This window comes from Accipiter gentilis, chromosome 31 (genome assembly GCF_929443795.1).
Source record: "Accipiter gentilis chromosome 31, bAccGen1.1, whole genome shotgun sequence".
Lineage (NCBI taxonomy): Eukaryota > Metazoa > Chordata > Aves > Accipitriformes > Accipitridae > Astur > Astur gentilis.
This window is the reverse complement of record NC_064910.1, coordinates 2,928,926-2,947,971: the sequence shown is the minus strand read 5'-3', so window position 1 is coordinate 2,947,971 and position 19,046 is coordinate 2,928,926. Positions and strand designations below refer to the sequence as shown.

General features: G+C 37.2%; 1 protein-coding gene across 5 annotated transcripts in view; it reads left to right on the top strand.

Annotated features, from left to right (window-relative positions):
- The window catches only part of DCUN1D2 (defective in cullin neddylation 1 domain containing 2), a 28,723-nt gene extending 13,004 nt beyond the window's left edge, over positions 1 to 15,719 (top strand). For 3 of the 5 annotated variants that reach the window (XM_049834102.1, XM_049834103.1, XM_049834104.1), the window contains exons 5-7: positions 8,933 to 9,015; positions 11,448 to 11,544; positions 12,285 to 15,718. In XM_049834102.1, coding sequence (XP_049690059.1) covers positions 8,933 to 9,015; positions 11,448 to 11,544; positions 12,285 to 12,364 — 260 coding nt within the window. In that variant the 3' untranslated portion in view covers positions 12,365 to 15,718. Of the gene's footprint in view, positions 1 to 8,932; positions 9,016 to 11,447; positions 11,545 to 12,284 lie in introns of all 5 variants that reach the window. The other 2 variants (XM_049834105.1, XM_049834106.1) reach the window with 1 other exon arrangement.
- The last annotated feature ends 3,327 nt before the right edge of the window (positions 15,720 to 19,046 follow it).

Here is a 19,046-nt window from a genome sequence, read left to right as displayed (position 1 = left end):
ACATGGGAATTGTATCTTCCAACTCACTTTTCCTTTGCAATCCAATTGATCTAACTTTCTCTTGTCTAGCTTGTTTGGGTACAAGAAGATATCTTCCACGCGCCTTAGATATTTTGCTCCTTGTTTTACGTCCCATTATAAAGTGTACTTATGTTTATAACACTGATACTGTCTGCAGTTTGTGATCTGTTCTATTATTGGGTTTCTGCAGAACTGCATTGCACCCAGTTAATTCTGATCTTATATTTCTGTAGTCAGTTATTCCCACTAGCTATATGACTTTGCACTTCTCTTTAATGAATCTCTTATTTATTTCCAACTGGTTTTCCAATTTGTCCAAATAATTTTGAATTCTAATTCTGTCCTCTACCATGCTATGCTTTTTTCAGGCTTTGTATAAGTTGCAGATTTAATAAAAGTTTTCTTTGTTGTATCACTTCAGTTACTTAAGTGCTGGACAGTGTTAGATACATGACTCCCAAGGGCGAGTTACTTTCTCCCAGTTTGGCAGAGAACCACTGAAGTTCTAGAACCTCGTTTGACCTCTATGAAGTCTCAAATATGGTAGGCAGCAGTCTGAGATTGCTTCAGCATACTGAGATAAATTTCACCATGTCTAGCCTCACTTTGGGCACCAGTGCTTCCAGACTGAATTTCTAAAAGTTGTTTCTGAGATTACTGTCAGTTTTCATTGAACATTTTTGCCTGGAGCATATCTTGAAACAAAAATCTCTGTGTATCCCAAACATTTCTCTTTTGGGAGATATCAGCAGGATGCATAGTATCTTTTATTACACCAGCTGCTATTTGTAAGGGAGGGAGTGGGAAGGCATAGAAGCCCTTCTTAGAAGTCTTTTTGGTGATAGAAGAATTTTGTTGAGACCTGACACAGTCATCTTTGAGATGCAGTGGATTTTGCTCCAGGAAAGCGGTCCGGGGGAGGTGTGTGTGTGAGTTTTGTGTTTTATTTCTCTTTAGAACAGCCTGTCCTCTATTGGTTTTTAATTTCTTCTTATTCTACAGTTCCTCTCAAAACCAATGCAAGAAATTCTGCCTTTATGTAATTAGATGGGAAGAATCCTCGCCAATAAATTGTTACATCTATTCTGTCATTCCCTAAAATAGGCACAGAATTCAGTACACCAATAATCATTCCTAGAAACAGGACTGCCTTTTATAGGTGTCTCTCTTCCACAGTTTGTCTGGTGATACTAGGGAATTTTTATTTCTCTTTACATCTGCAAGACTTCAGTCTCTGTAGTCTCATCCAACTTCAGTGTTTCCATTTACTTTTATTAGCTTAATATTGTCAAGTAGTATGCTTCAGTCTGGACACATGCTGTTTAAAGAAGTAAAAGTAGTACCAGTCCCCCTAGGTGATAGCTCATATAAGTAGTGAGATGAAGAAGGCAAAAAACATATTGTATAAGATCTACCATGATCATCTTTAAGCAGAAAAATGATGTTCTGATTAATGTTACTCAGGACCCAACTGTGAAGTGTCTTTCAATTGAGATCTGAATAGATTTGATTATTATCTAAGAAAAAGACAGATGCTTAAAACTGCTGAGACTATTATTCTGTAAGTGGTAGACAGAATTCAGGAAAAAAAGACAGCAAGGTTTCAACACGGCAGTGCCATCTCAATGGCTGCATATTGGACCTGGCAGGCATAATATTTAGATGTATTAAACTTCATCTGAGTGTTTTGTATATATTTTGAGATAATGTAAAAGGTGCAGTTTATTAAGGTCTGGTTTGCCAGGAGACTTTTACAAATAATTATTATGGATGACTGTAATTCTGTTTAATCGGCTCTCTCATGTTCTTGCTACTATATTTAGTACAATAAATCTTCATTTTGCATGGTGCAGATTTGCAGAGGTTTATCTCACTTTCTACTCCCAAGTTTTAGCTTTTTCTACTGCAGTCTGAGTGAAATTTTGCGTCCTAGCTCTTGGCTGATAAGTGTACTAAAGAATAGGGTTATAGATCTTTTGTCGTGTTGTATACAGAGCAGTTCAGATTTCTAAGGACACTGTTCAACCTCAAAACAAGGCCTTAGCTCCATCTTTTTTTTTTCTTTTTTTTTTTTTTTTGAACATGATACTCACTGTGAGTCTCTTAATGGGTCTCCATTTGAGCCCCGACAAGACGTGTTCAGGAGATTCCTCATGCTCAGCAGTTTACTACAGTTTGTTTCAGCACCGTGGAGGAACTTAACGCATTCTTTCATGGTCTTCAACTTTCAACATGGAAACAAAAAGCAGATTTGATCCTTCAACGCTCCTTTGTGGTCCCTTCGCCTGCTTGCTGGCTCAAAAGGTTGTGCTTCCTTCTCTCTGCCAGCTTCCTGGGATCAAGCAAGAGATGATACATGAGGAGGGCATTCAGACTTGAATCAAATATTACCTCAAGACCAGAAGAATGACTATCTTTGCATCCGGTATGTGGACTTCAAGGAGGTTGCATCTTCTGTGAGCAGATGAGTATAATGTGCTCTTTTTAATTGAAGCAACATCAACTTTGGCTTTCATCATAGCAGTATCTCAAGATTCTTTGAAGAGACACTTAGACATTGGGGAAGGATATCTTTTTCTTGTTGGTTGGTTTTTTTCTCCCCCTAACAAGTTATCAAGATTTCCTCCACTTTCAATGAAGAATTAGATTGATCCATTTGTAGGGTGTTTGTAGGAATGAGTGGATGGAAGAAGTTGAGGGAGTTCAATAAATGAATTTCACGTTTACTTTACTTTGGAAGAGGTCTGTGAATGCTGTATTTTACATGTTTCAATGGCCTTGGTCTGTGTGTATGGTCCTTGCTTTATTTTTATTCAGATTTTTCTTTCTGAAAATGCCAGCAATTTAAGAGAAGCTTAGTATAGAACAGGGTACTCTGATCAAAAAAGGCCAATAGTAGCAGCAAAAGTGTGGCATAACTGCCAGTTCTAGTAATGCCTCATTGATTCTTTTACACGTTTGGCTCTCATTTGGGAAACATATATCCAGTCAATTTAAACTACAACAGATTACTTAATCTGAATTGTACATGGAGAGATTTGCAGAGACGGAAGGATTTTGAAACCGGCTACAATCGGGTTCATTAGGCTGCGCTCAAACTGGCTTCAAGATAGCTATCTTCTTCTAAGCCTAGCTGGCATTCAGGAGCAGTTTATCTGCTTTTGTGCACTTGATGCGCAAGATAATAAATATGAAAGGTGAAGAATCAGCCTGCTTCAGCGTGGCAGATGCTGAGATAGAGTTAATAAGCACAGTCAGACTCTGCCCAATTCCTGCAGAGCTCTTCTGAAATCCACATGCTGTGTTTCCCACTTTTCCACCACAGGGACTTAACTCTGACACAGTGCATTACACGTCCCCTAACATAGAGCACTGGGGAAGCTCTTTGCTTACGGCTTTTGCAGGGATGAATGGACCCAACTCAGCTGGATCCTGAGTTTAGCCACTTTCAGTATTTTTATCATACCCCTTACCTGTTTTTCCCCTTCTCTCTTTCTACTAGGGGGAGAGCTCCTAACTGCAGATAAGGGCTGTTTTGCTCTAAACTTTTGGCAATTTGGTGAAGGGTTTTTAGGTTGAATTCTGATGGTGTTTTCTTGTTATTTTGCTATGGGGATTTTATCTGTTTTTAGAAAAAGAAAACATTCTGATTAGGAAAGAAACTAATTCTTGTGTCCATGTTCTTAGTAATTTGGAGGCCAAAGAAGACTCTTTAAATCATTCAGAGATGAGGAAACAAGGAATCAAGTAACTCACTGAATCTTGCAAGTATTCATTTGATGTTTGTTGCTCAGGTAGTATGATAGTCCAATTGTTGAGATAGATTGACACCAGTTTCCACTGTTTACCCCATCTGCACCAGTTTCCGCATGATGTCCAGGAATTTTATTAACACAAAATAATTTTGTGCAATGTAGTTTTTGTTTTAGCTTTACAGAAGTATGATATTTGCCTGTGATCACAGTGAGAAAACAAGAGTAAAGAGATTAAAGAATATCAATCAAATAATACTTTAGGGCAAATTACATGACTATAAAGAAAACATCTGAAGTTCAGCCTCTTACAGAGGCTACATATATTTTTACCAGGTAATTGAATGATAAAATAGATTTCTGTGTCTTGCACATGTCCAGATTAATTTTTTTATGCAGTGTTGGGAACAAGAGTTTGTTAGATAATCTTTTTGTTTTCAAAGCTATAGAAGTTTTGTTTAAAGCATTGGAGAGAGAAAGCCTCAAACAAAGGGGTTCTTGGCACTGAAATTTTAATTTCCAAAACCTTTTGTTTTTTTCTTTAATCCTTATTAACTGGTCTAATAAAAGTAACTTTTTCCTCCCACAAGCTTTGTTACATTCTTTACTAATTGGTTGGTTTGTGTCTGTAGACGGACTGGATAAGGCTGATGCATCCACTTATTCTGGAAAAAAAAAATATGCTGCCCATGTAGCTTGAGAGAATACTCTGAATAAAACTCATTGGTGAGCACTGACGCTTATAACAAGCTGCCCAAAGTCTCTCACAGAGACGACATATAAAGTAGCAGAGCTTTACAATATTGATAAGAACATTAAACGTCAATAAAGTTGCACCAGGGGAGGTTTAGATTGGATATTAGAAAAAATTTCTTTACTGGAACAGTTGTCAGGCATTGGAACAGGCTGTCTAGGGAAGTGGTGGAGTCACCATTCCTGGAGGTGTTCAAAAAACATGTAGATGTGGCACTTGAGGACATGGTTTAGTGGGCATGGTGGTGTTGGGTTGTCAGTTGGACTCGATGATTTTAAAGGTCTTTTCCAACCTAAATGATTCTATGATTCTAAAGGAACAAGGCGGCAATACTTGGACAATCATTTAATCTCAAAAGATGAAATTAAAATAAATTATTTGTTTCCAAGCTCAAAAACATGATAGATTCTACCATCATAATATACAGAACCTAGTCAATTGGCTAACTAGGGATTATGAGGGCAACAGTGGCTAATATTAAAGTATTTTTATTAATCACTTAAAGATCTTAAAATGTCATTAGGAGGCCAATGTAATGCCTTTAGCTTTTTTTTTCTTTTAAATATATCAGTAATTTAGGTGAAATAGTTTTAATATTCTGATAGCTTCTGATAGCTGCTCTGTTGGGAGGGCAGTCTGAGAGCTGGAAAGCTCTATTTGGCAGAGGATGACAAGTGAGTGCTGCAGTCCCAGAGTGCTGTTTTGGCACAGCAGGTCTAAATGAACTTCATTTCATGTTCCTCATAAATCCTACTCTCCAGCCATTTCCTTGCTATCTGTTGATTTATCTTTCTGTTTTCTCACTTCCTTGATTACTTGTGTGCAATGACTTCATTGCCCTTGTCTAAAATCTTAGCAAAGGGATGAGGAGCTTAATTTGGGGTTTTTTTTCCTATTCATGCAAGAATCTAATAATGATTTTCGGTTTTTGTTAACAAGATAAGCATTTGATCAGATCTTGAAAGTAGACACAGGCTGTCTAACTGATAATGTATTTCTCCTTCTGCATTAATTGTGCTAATTTGTTATCACTTCAAGCTTTCTGTTCAATCAGGATAAAAGGGACTGAGGGGTTTTTTCAAAAAGAATTTTAGAATGAGGCTTTAATGTTTCAGAATAGATCATACTGCATGCAAAATGCTTCTAGTTGTGAAAAGCTGATTGTTTAAATAATTCAAAAGTGTAAAGAACTCCTTTTAAAACATACTAAAACATGTTTACTATAATAAATGTCATTTAGCAAAATAATGTTTAAAATAATTACAGCGTTATTTTATTAGCCTTTCCCTCCTCCTTGAATTTGTTTTACCTAGATGTGGTATATATTTTAAAAAATTTTTAAGTAATTTTAGTTTTAATAATTTTGTAATAGTAATCGGTATCACTTGTAGGTAACTCAGTTCTTAGGGTTTTACTACAGAAAGCTTTATAGATGCTTTATGTAGCCACAACTAGACCAGATATCCAGAAAGATGAATATCTAGATATTGAAGCTTTGTTTCAGTGTATGCAAAAACTTTGGAACATGAAGCCATTATGCTGAAGGAGCTACATGACATAAAACACTCACTAGATAGTGACACTGAAAATATTTTGGCATGAAGGGAAAGCTCAAATCATTGTATAATGTCCGGTTTATGATGTGGTATTTTTAAGATGTTCTTTAAACAGTAACAGTTTAGCAGTTTTATGTTTTGGATATGAACATGGATGTTTGCAATAAAATCTCTTCTAAACTGGTCCTTGCGTAGGTGTTAGTTTCCAGAGATTTATGCATCTGTCTTTTCCTTTCCGTTTATAAAACTTGCATTATTAATCTATAATGTGGGAAGCATATTTTTTGGTACAAAACCAGCATATTTTTGTAATTGTGGTTTGATTTTATTTGTAATGATGCCTTCATATTTATGCAGCATTGAAATAGGTATTCCTAAGACTGCCTAAAAAATCCATGCCTTCCAAAGCATCTTCCTGTGGGGATGCAAAACTCCCATGGCATGAGGCCTTTATTTTTTTTCTTAGTATCTTTTGTGCTGCACTAATTGTAGCAGGTACACAAATGCCTCAGCATTACTGTTTATTGATACTACTATCAGCATCCTAATGTAGAACTGGGACTCTGTGTAACTAGGTCTTCCGTTTAAAGCAGAAAAATCATCTCATCTGTCCTCCAGTGCTGTTTTTCAACTTAGGTAGGGAATTGTCTTCAAACAGAAGTGTAGCCATATCCCCTGAGAATGTAGCACACCTGAAGGCCTAGTTTCCTCAAATACTTTAAGACTGCATAAACTGGCACCACTATGAAAGGTGATAGTCCCATCTAGTCCTTTTGTTCAAATTTCTCTTGTGTTAGTTCATGAGTTTGTGTGATTCCAGTGAACCAGATGAGAGAGATTTACTCTTTTTTTTTTTTTTTCCCTTGAGCTGAGAATGAGACTTCCCTCTGTGTGCTTAATGGGGAGAGCAGCTCCAGCATGGACCAGTTTCAGCCACTACAGAGCGGCATCCTCAGCAGGATACACTTTTGCTGTATATTATAGCAAATAATTTCTGTGTCTTTGTGTAGGAGAATCGATTTGCACATGCATGTAATGTATCCCTCAAGTATCAACTTAATTAAGATAGTATTTCACATGCATTGTGTTAAACACAATTTTGCAATAATCAAGTTCACCTTAACATAATACTGAATTTGACACATACCCAAATAAACCAAGGAAGTATGGCCTCTTCTTTACCTTTTAACTTTTTTGTGGCACCTTTAACCATCTTTGTTTCCTTGCCTGTACCTTCTTCCAAGGAATATTTCCATCAGAAGTATAAAAACTCTCCTGCTATTAAAGTGTTGTTTCTTCAAAGTGCATTTTGCTTAATGTTGTCACATGATAGATTTGCAAGATTGGCTTGGAAAGGTTGAGTCTTCATAAAGAAGCCTGAGTGAATGGGATCAAAGCCAGTCACTTCACAGTGAAGTTTAGAAACCCTTAAGATTATTCAAGTTTCTCCCTCCCAATTTCTTTTGCTTTTCATTTGGGATAACAGATATGAATAATTAATCTGCATATCTAAACAGGAAGTAAATGCTATTAACTATTCTATTCTACTTATTTTCTCTGAAAAGTGAGCAAGGTGGTAAAGACAGGAAGGACTGAAAGAAGTTTATTAGGGCATAAAGCAAGTTCTGTACTGAAAAGCACTCTGATCATAGTAGAACAAACACCAGCAGCACTGTCTCTGTATAGTTAGGTACAGGCATACTGCGTTTCTCTACATCTTAACTATTGCACTTTGTCTGGGCCCCAGCCCTCTATGATACAGACTCTAGGGAACCGGCTATGTTAAAATCTGGAACATCTCTTTCAGACTCGAAACTTGATTTCAGGTGACAGTGTCCTTTGGTTTGTAATGTGGTATGTACAATTTCAAATACCGTGATCCTTTCTTGTAGGTGGAGGTTAAGCTTCCATCTTATCTGCTATGACAGTACTTTCTACTGAGTTTCATATTTTGTTTATACTTACTTTACACTGAAAGCACAAACTGAAATCTTTTTGTGGTTTAAGAAGGGCTGTGCTTTGTTTTGTGTTTGCACAGCAGTACACATACATTCAGTGCTGTTATCTGTGGAACCAAGCACAGAAGCCATTAGGTATTGTGAGTTGCTGAGACTGAAAACAAGCCTTCAAGAAAACATCCTTTCTACCCTTATGCTGCATCTAATACTGCTCCTAGTTTTCCGCTTGAATGTGTGGCAGTGCTGCACCCTCCTGTTGGCATGCATGAGCTGAACTCTGCTCTTGGATCACTGCTCACGGTGCAGAATAAGGGCTGCTTTCTTGGACTTATATTTTCAGTATTGGGTGTAGGTGCTGGATGATTCCAGAAGAAGAGAATTATTGCTGTAGGGGGTGCTGTAGAATTATCATGCTTCAGAAAAATCTGGTTTTATCCCCTTGTGTCCTTAATTTCCCTTTAAAGTCAAGTGGGTCTGAAATGTGATAAATTAACAGGAATTGGCACCTGCAGTCTTAAATTATTTGGTTTCTATCAATATTTGCTGTGTTTGTCCATATATCTCTTTTTTATTTATTTACTTTTATTTGTAAACAGGGTTATTGATAAGTATCTTGTTCTCTTTCTGTAGATTGACAGTAGTTTTAATTTGGCACTGCTGGATGGTGACAGAAATATTTTAGTCTTTATGGCCGGAATGTTCAATATGCAATTTATACCATTACTGCTTGTCTTCCACCTTTTGGGTCAGTGAGAGGAGAGAGTAGTGATTTTATAAGAATGTTGTTCATTTGTATCATAATACACTGGATGTAGCATTAATTGTTCAACCATAAGAGTTTTATTGTATATAATGTACTGTAGTATTTATGTGTTGCTTTGTCTTTTGCAGATCTAGAAATGGCAATTGCATATTGGAATTTAGTCTTGTCAGGAAGGTTTAAATTTCTAGATCTTTGGAATAAATTTTTGTTGGTAAGTACGTACCGTATTCCTTTCTGACTATCTTAGTCCACAGTAGTCTGGCTTGTAGGCTGTGTGCTTACAATAAAGAAAAAGACAGGATGTCTGAATACTTCCTTCGAACTGTCTTCTTTTTGAAAATTGTTATAAAATAGTCTTAAATCAAGCCAAATTAAATCTTCTTTATATAATTTTCTAATTGAGAAGAATGCAAAAAGATTGCTACATGCAAAGTAATAGAGCATTCTGCTTGCTTGATCCTGTATCCTCCTACTTATTGAAAGCTTCTGCATGAAAGGAAGCCATGATTGTAGATTGAACCTATGTTGTCTTTATTCTCAAGATAGCTATGATTATTGTCAACCATATATTTTACCATGCTCTGCCTTTTGTGGTATTAATGCATGAACTCAGCCTTGTTTTAAATGTCAATTCTGTTATGACTGACTTAACCTGAGAGACTTTTCTTTTTAAGCAGAAGTTCTTGTCTTGAGTACTTATTTTGACTCATTTTTAGATAATAGCTGTGCACTGATCTTGACAGTTTTCTATTACCAGTGAAATTCTGTGAGCAGTGGAATACAGATGCATAAATTAAACTTTAGAAATTACAGAATAGTCTTATTAAAGACCTGATTCATTCATCCAAGTTTCTACACTTGCATTTCTATGTACTTGCAAAAAAATACCTTATATAATGTTACATAATGTATAATTTATCTTGTTTTTTTTTTATATATAACTTTTTATCTTTAGTTTAGGAGAATTAAAAAGTCTTTCTGCATTTGTCCCATAATCACCAGTGCTTAATAGAGGAAGTGTATACTTTTAGCAATATTTTTGGGAGTTTTTTCTAAATTTTTGGACAGTATATTTATTTTAATCACTGAATAATGTACCAGTTTCATCAAGAGAACTTGTGAAAACATTTCACATTTTAACTGCCTTAATACCCTTAACACATCCAAATTCAGATCTATAGATGTAGCTGAAGAAAAGTCTTAGCCAAGTGGGAGACAAACGTTATGTGATTAAGTTTGTTACAACAGACAGTTCTGCAGATCTCTACTTCAAGCAATAATCTAGATGATCTGGTATAAAGTGTCTTACTTCGCTACAAATATTTAACCTGAATGTTTACTTTAGAAGAAATGTTTAGATTAAAAAAAATTCAACCTAAGAAAGAAGCAAGTTAGGACTCTCTAGGATGGGCTTTTTTTGTTTGTGTTTTGTTTGTTTTAAAGATCTTAAATCTTTTCCAGAAGGTGTGTTTGCTTGTCATATTTTTTGCAGTCAAGATATGACCTTTGGCTTGAGTGAGAGAACATGTTTGCTGCTGTGTTGGGCATCAGCCTCCTCATTTTGATCAAGTTCCAGATTTTTGAAATGGAGTTTATTCTTCTCAATACTTCAGAGTATTACTGCTTAAAAAAACCCCACACAAACAACAAACAAACCGACTCCACAACACAAAACCAAAACCACAAACACAAAAAACCCCAATTCTTCACCGAGCAAGTATTTTCATGCAGTTGAACTTTTTACTGCAAACCAGAACCAGGTGTTGAAATTTAATTCCCTGTTAATCACCTGCTGTCTTCAGGTAATATAGCAGTATCAACAGATGAAGGGAGATGTGAATGGTCTGACTTGATCCTACAGCTCACAACTGCTGAGTAGTTGTGTTTGCCCACACACTCTCTTTTTTTGGGAATGCTAACTTTAAAAGCTGAGAGAATGCTGACTAGGACTGAAACTTTTTGGAATGCTGCTCAAACTGGCCAGGGTGGCAACTAGTACTTGTGAATGGGGTGATGCAGAAAGAATGTATTTGAAATCAGACAAGGAGGTGGTAGTGGAGAGTAGGACAGACTGGGAAAAAGGAGACTGGGCAGAAGTGCAGCAAATTCAGGTATTGCATTACGGTGAAGGAGAGAATAGCTGAAGAGAGGCTGAGATGATGGATCTGGAAGGCAGTCTAGAAGAAAGCGAGAAGAGTGTAAATACAATATAACCAACAAGTTGAAAGAGGGATAGGGTAAGCGTAACTAAAAAGGGGTAAGGAGAAAAGGGCTCTAGTTGAAATGGCAGAATGCTAACCCATGGCTGCACAGTTTCAGAACCTGGAATGGATGCCATTAAGTAGAAATATAAAGTGCATTTTGTTTATTCTTTTTCATAACAAGTTAGGAACACATACCCTAAAAGCAGAATGGAAGAAATAAAACAACTATCAAAGACTTCTTATACATTTTTGCCTTCTTTAGTTGGTTTATTTTGTAGCTTTCTCTGGAAGCTCTGAACTTTATTTAAATTAAGAAAGAAAAAAAGAGAGAAGAAGCAATACTTCTAAAACGTCTGTTTCTGTATATGTCAATATAAAATACTACTGTGGAATTTGAAAATAGTTTGGATTGAACAGTACCATTTTTCCTCCTTTACAGGAACATCATAAAAGATCAATTCCAAAAGATACTTGGAATCTTTTGTTAGACTTTGGAAATATGATTGCAGATGATATGTCCAACTATGATGAAGAAGGTAAGGAGTACTTGAATATCTTCAAAAATTGGTACAGCAGAATTAAAATATTGCTATAAACGAACAACAGAACATGCTGCTACCTTCTGTCTTGTTTACCCTTAGAGGTTTAGCTGCAAATATAGTGTCATACTTGTTGCCGAAACAGTAATGATAAGAAGGTTACCTAGTTTGCTGTAATATGTAAGTAGAAGTAAAGATACTGTCACACCATGATATAGCACATGCTATTTGAACCTGTTATGCTACAAGAGTCTCAGTGAAACTGTATTTTTTGTACAAAAGTGCTGCTAACTGCAAGAAAATACATCATTTTTCTGCTTGCAAGAATGTTGATGTGGACATTTTTTTTACTAATCTAAAAGCAATTTCCACTCTGTTACTAATCCTGCAAATCCTGTTTTGGAATGACTGCGTACAGAAATATTTCCGAAGTTATGAATGGCTCTAATAGGAATGCCATGGTTTTGCTATCAACTAACGTTTATAAACTTTGTGGTGTGGATTTTTATGCTTTAAATACATTTTCTATGTACTAAGAACTATTGCTGCAAGAAAAGATTCAAATGTTTAATTTATTAGTTAGGTGTGTTTTTCAAGTGTTTGTTATGTCATGCGTGTTAAAGCTAGACTAGGCCAGAAATGTCAAAGTGAGCTTCTGATCTTTTGTATTTGGAGACTACACCAGTTTATTGCTGATAATGATACATTAATTTCTGAATTGCTTGACTTCTCTTTAGGAGCGTGGCCTGTTCTTATAGATGATTTTGTGGAATATGCACGACCAGTAGTTACAGGAGGAAAACGTAAAACTTCATAACCCCAGACTTGTCAATATGGACTAAACATGCGCTCTGAACTGCATTAGGTAATGAAGATTTGTTGACTGATGACTGTGCACATTGTTGCTGGTTTCAGTGGTCGTGATGAGATTCTGGACAAAACTGAAATTCTTCCTTTCTGCCTAAAGAAAATAATGGCTGACTTGTGGACGCTTCAAGAACAAACTCAGAAGATAGTCCAGGCTGTTTGTAGGCTATTGGCTTCAATTATTGTACTGGTTGTATCATATAGGATGTAGATTTTGCATGATTTTATACTTCGGAGAAGTTTAACTAGAGGCCATTTTATTAAAGTTTTGACAGCACAGCATGCCATTCAGTTCATGATCCAAAGTGAACACCAGCAGTTACATAAATAAAACTGTATTATATTGTACTTATATTAAAAGCAGTATTTGTGGTATATAAATTAAATCCCTAAATAAAAACTTATGCAGTATGTTGTATTTTTATAAAAGTTAGTTCTGTGGATCTGTCCTAATACAGAATTGTAACAAAACAAAAAAGCACTTATGCTTTTTTTTACTTGTTGCCAAAAATTTTAAATTTGTATTTTTAAGTCCTAGATATATAGACTGATTACATCCAGCCTTCTGTTTTCTCCCAGTAAGGTTAACTTCCTCATTATTCTTCTTGAAGTGCTTGGACATGTAACAGTAGCATTGCTGAGGAAGGGCTGCTGCTTTATGCTATGTTGCAATTCCAGCTTTTTTTAACCATTTTAAAGTAGACATTAAACAACCAAAGATGCTTTTATAATTCATGTTTGATTATCATAATTCAGTTAGTCTTCAATTATGTGTTGTATTTATTTCAAATAATGAACTGGTGGAATATAACTTATAGTTTTATTTGTAGCGTGAAACATATCCTAAATTCTAGCTAAATGCAACATAGTTATGAATGCAATTCCTGGCACTTCTCAGAGAAAATAAACATGAATAAGCCCAAAGACCTAACTAGTTGGCTTCCACTTTGGAGAAATAGTTAGAGGTAAGGAGACTTTATGTTAATGATGATAAGCATTCATGCCTCTGGATGTATTGTGCATTCAATTTTATTTATTTAAAGGGAAAAAAAGAGTAAATTAATGCAGTATCGTTGATCTCAAGGCTAGTGGAATTGGACCAGTTTTCACCAAATCTGAATTTGTTCAGTCATTTGTGTCTCCCCTTTCACCAGCCATAGATTATAAAATGTACAGAGGTCAGTCTCCTGTTTCTCAACAGTGTCTTCCAATGCCTAAGCACAAAAAAGTTTTACCAGGAACTATTCAACATGTCTTCACACAGGGCTCTTTTAAATGCTACCTCATCAAAATGAGTTTGTCATAGCCACTGTAAAAGTTTATTAAAGAGATGCTAAAGAGTATGTACAGCTATGATCAATATATTTTCTGTAATCAAAGCTGAATAGATGCAAGAATTTTGGAGAAAATAGTGCATTAAGTTATATAATTTATATCTGTTTGGATCACATCATTTAAGTATTGCATGACAGCATACTATTTTATTTTGTAGTTGTGAGGGTATAAAAGCTTACAATATTCTCTTAAACTCTAATATTTAGGGTTTCATATTAGCAGTCAGCTTTCATTTATGTCAATGCAGCCTACAAGAACAAATGTACGTGCTGCGTACAGAAGGATTAACTTCATTCTTCTGCTTGCGAGAATTTCAGTTGTGCATGATGTTTAAAAAGCAGGATTAGGACAAATTTGAACAATTTAGCAAATTTCCTGTTAGTAAGAACATAGCAGGCAACTTACAAATGCCCCACGAGTGCTTTATTAGTAGTAGTCTTTTTACCCTAAGCAGTCTGTAAATGTTAGATCTTGCATGGCAGCCACTAGATGTCCGTGTCTCAGTCTTCAGCTGCCTCTCTCCCCTGGCTAGAGTTAGGAAGTAATATTAAGCCAAATTATTACTTATTGACTACATCTTTTTTAGAAGGGCATTTGTGTACATAAGTACAGGTATTCTACAGAAGTCAACAGAGATTTAAAAACAGTATTAAGCTCTTTTTAGTGCATTTGACTTACCTACTCTTCCTTCCCAAAACAAGCCATTTCTGTATCTATCCTGTAGGCTTTGTAAAATGTGTAACATCTCATAACATCATCATAACACTGCAGCCAAAAGCAGTGGAATGCTTGTTATTCACACAATTGCCACTTAAAATATATAGCTATAATATAACTGACCAGAAGTAGTTTAATCTATTGGTATGTGATATAACTGAATAGTTTCATAGCGCTAGAGCTTGTGAAACATTTGTTCATGCTGAAAACTCCTTCAAATCAACCTGGTGAACCTTCTACCTTTTAAAGTAAATAGAGCATAAAAAATGCGTGTGGGTTGAGGTTTTTTGCCTTGTTAATCTGAGGAAGAAGGAAGATGGCTTAGCGTAGTATTCAGTTTCTATATATACATACTTATTCGCTTATTCTTAAGCCTCATTCCTGTGAGGATCCTTCATGGAAGACACCTTCCAACAGAGGAAGACTGGGCAAAATACTCTCAAGATAGGAGTTCCTCCTTATCAGCCAGCTTCCTAGGCGTAGTACACTTTTTCTTTTGTTCTTCCTAGTGTTCTACCCATTTGAAACCACGTATGCATTTTACATTCCCATAAATAATAGCATGGAGTGTCACCTTCACACTTGAGCAATCATGAAAATAAATGCAAATACACTGCTTTCAAATTATGAGTTCCTTATATATTTTCATAATTTGCTGCTGTGCACAGTTCCACTTTACAGGGCACTCTTGATTCGCTTTTTAGGTAAGCTGGTACAGTGGTGACACTGAGGCTGATCAATTTATAATCGTAAATGGTACAGATGTCGTCAAGTTGTTCAGTGCATACAGTATTAGTTCCTAGAGATACTGTATGTATTTTTAAACTTGATGCCAAGTTGTTCGGTTTTACATCCTAGAGTGTTTGAAACTGAGCCATAGGATTTGTACTTGCCAATTCTAAATTTAAATGTAATTTATCATGTATGTCATGCCAAGGAGAGCAAACCTGCAGGCATCTGCTCATTCAATGCACCTGAGAGATTTGCTGCCGAGTAAGCTGTATGCGTGTAAATTTTGTGGCAATGGAAAAAGGAATAAATGGACTGTCAACATAAAGGATTGAAGTCAGTCATGCGAACTGTCTGTATGTTTTTTCTCAGCTTTCTGCTTTGGAAGCCTTGCAAAGGTCAGTTGTGGGGTTTTTTTTGTTTTCTGGTTAATTTATTAGATCCTTGCATTATTATTCCATCAGTCAGAAGAGGGCAAGGATGTAACTCATTAATTTTTGAGCTGTTGTAATAAATGTTTGTTCTGCACCTTTAAGCTTTTAAGAAGTTCGCTGTGTTTAGCTGTGGTGCTGCATCCACTACATGTACCTGCTAGCTACCAGACTCTGCAATTTGTGTCATTAGTTTGTACTGACAAGGAGAGGTGTAATTGCAGGGAAAGTTTTGCTCGGTCCTAGGCTCTGAGCTCTGTAGGAGAAGCAGCACGCTCAGATATCCACGCAAAGACCTTTGGAGGTATGTATTCAACTGTCCTTAATTCTCTTCTGAAAGTTTAAATCAAAGTAAGTAAGTTGTCCTCTGTACTCTCCCAGCTGGCATCCCTCTCCAGTGGTTTCTCCAACCACTGGCTGCTTCGGCATCACACGAGTCCGTCTTCCTTCTCCTATAGCAGCAAAACTGCTGACGCTGATGAACCATGGCGAGCTCTTCTCCTTTCAAGCATCAGCACCAGTAGCTTCCCTCAGCTGATGCCAGCCAGCATCTGGCACACCGAAAGGCACAGCCCTTGTAAAAGGGAAAAAGTACAACCATGAGAACTTTTTTAAAAATACATTCAACAAAACGTGTTTTCTGACCTTTATGTCATATGTAGTATGCTGGGTAGAATTAGGTGAGGATGACACGCCTCTAAAATGGGCTTTTTTTGTTACAAACTGTTGACAGAGGGGGCTACAACTGCAGCTACTGCTACAACCACAGGCAGAAAATTCTGTCCTTCAGACAAGCTGGGAAAATGTTCTCCTACCTCTTAATTAGAAAGGCCTGGGGAAGCTTAAGCACATTCAAATTTTGATTGAGTATAATTATTGGAATACTTCCTCTTGTTGGTGCATATACTTGACAAATTCCCATGAGTTTTTTCTTGTTGCCTCTTTTACAAGCTGTGAAATACTCTGTTTGTTGTTGGGCAAACCCAACATGTCGTGACACAGACTTTCTGTCAAGAGGGTAAAGAAGGAAGAAGTGCATGCTGTCGTGTTAAAGGAATATTTTTCCTCTAAGGTGGTGGTGTAAAGCAGTATGAAAATGACTCATCCTCACTATTAAAGAATTGAGTAAAACCAATCTATTTTTTCCTGGATCTCAATGAACGTGTTCTATAATTAGTATTGTTCCTAAAGGAATGATCCTGTTGCCAGAGTGAAACCCTTCGCTTCAGTAGCAGCAAAGATGCAGCTCTGACAGAAGTCTGACACCCGCTTGGTATCAACCCTACGTTACCAGGATATGGCTCTGCATCCTTCGGATGGGTAAGCTTGGAATCAAGAGCATTTCTCTGTCTTTGAATGGCAGAAGCATCGCTCGCTCACTCAAGGGTGAAGTAGCTGGGGGTGTAGTCGTCGTCTTTTAATTTAAAATGCTGAAGGGCTTGTGTTGACAGAGCAGTCTCAGCCCGTGCTCCCTTTGCCGGTTCTTTTACTGGTACAAGTCAGCAGTGCCGGTATAAGCCCGGAGCCCTCTCCGGGGCGGTGGGGATCCCTGGTTCGCATCCCTGCAGGTGGAGCCCCATTTGCTGAAGGCAGGCGTTCATGTTCTCACTTAGGGTTTCTAATGCAGTTGAGCTCTAACACCAGCGTGTTGCCACCAACACGAAGAAGTCTTTTCTCTGTCCTGCTTTCCCGTTCCTTTTTTTTCTGGGTTCTCTCCATCTGAAAGCAGTCATATGTACAGTAATGAGAGGACACCAAAGCTGCCTTTTTGTCTGATTTAACGTTTACCAAACATTTTTTGCCAGCTCTACTTGGGGTTTTTTTTCCCTATTGTGAATATGTCTGATAAGTGAATACTTATCCATCTTAAAGGAGTATTGTATTTTGGATATGGAAGTATGATATTTTACAAATAATTGTCTCTTTTGGGGGGAGTAGAGGTAGATACCAGTGTGCCTATCTTACCTCTGCCCAGAAAGCTCATAGTGGTTGAAAGTACCACATGAAAAGGAGGTCATGTGCAATTAACAAATTAAATATAAGCTCAGTTCTTTGTTGCATGTTCTGTTTTGCAAAGTTGAAAAATAGAACTTCCCTGAAATTTTCTCTGGGTTTTCGTTACAGCCTTATTTCTAAAGCCAAAGATTTTATTCCTAATTTGGGCTGTGTTACAAGCAGCCAAGTGTGCGTGCAACAGGGTAAAGTCCACGGGAAGCTAAAGGGCAGTGCAACTGCCAGACGCATTCAGAAGGAAGAGATAAATGGAAAACTAAGAATAGCTTTGCCCATTTTCAGGAAGGAACCTTCCATCTGATGAGGCCCTTACTAGCTCTCTGCAGTGCCTCAGCAGGTGATTTCTCCCGTCCTTGCTTTGCACGTTCAAATTCCCACGTGTTTCCAATTCGTAATGCTCTGCAGGAACAGAGAAGGGGTAGGTCCATGCAGAAGGCATGGGGACATCAGCACCAGTGCTTCTGCCTGGCATGGTTTTTGTAAGCTCCCTTGGCCGTAGTTTTCTATTTTGGGTGTTCGCTTTCAGAGTCGCAGAACCTGAGGTGATGCTGACGGCGCAGGGTACCCTAAGGCATCGATGCCCCCTTTTTTTTTTTTTTGCTTTTTCAGTGCAGACTTGTTCCTTCCTAGCAACAAAGACGCACTCTCAGTGTCCTCCTCTTAATACTCGACACTTCTGCTACCCAAATCCTCATCTTTAAAACAAGAGCATGTTAACAAAGGCTACTTCCACCACTTCAGCACCTTATTTCTTATGATGTGGAATGGGGATGGGGATGCTTATCTGTGTTCTGAAACTGCACGAAGGTTTCTTGTGAAGGGCACATGTCAATAACTCAGTCTGTGATTAAGTCCTTATCGCGCTGGGTGATAGGAGGATGCATCCTTTACACTGCCAGCCTTTTCCATCCGAATAGCGGTCAGTATTGCTTTCTGAAAATGATCAGAGAAAAACAAAGACCTTTCCCCAGGTGTACTTTATCAAAATTACAGTCAAGCCAATCAAAGCTTTCTTTTTATCTGCCTAAGTTTATATTTACATTTGTGTTTCTATCTGTAAAGTAGTACTAAAGTAGTAACTTGTGAGTCTTTAGGACAGCAGATGGTGACTCGGAACCACATTCTGAGTCAGGCTGAGTAGACCCCTTGAAGGACAATGTTGAGCCTAAACAGAGACAGAGTTTGTGAGCAAAATATGTTTAAAAAGCTGCAAGACTACGTAGCCCCTTCTTGCATGGAATGGCACAATCACAGAAAAAAACCTGCAATAACAGAATGAAGTGCATAATTGCACGAGTATTGACTCTGAGAGAATGGTATTAATAAAGCTCGGTTCCTACTAAGTGAGATTTCTTCATACGTGAGCTTTCTCAGACTCACAGGATGCCATTTAAATACATCTTTCAA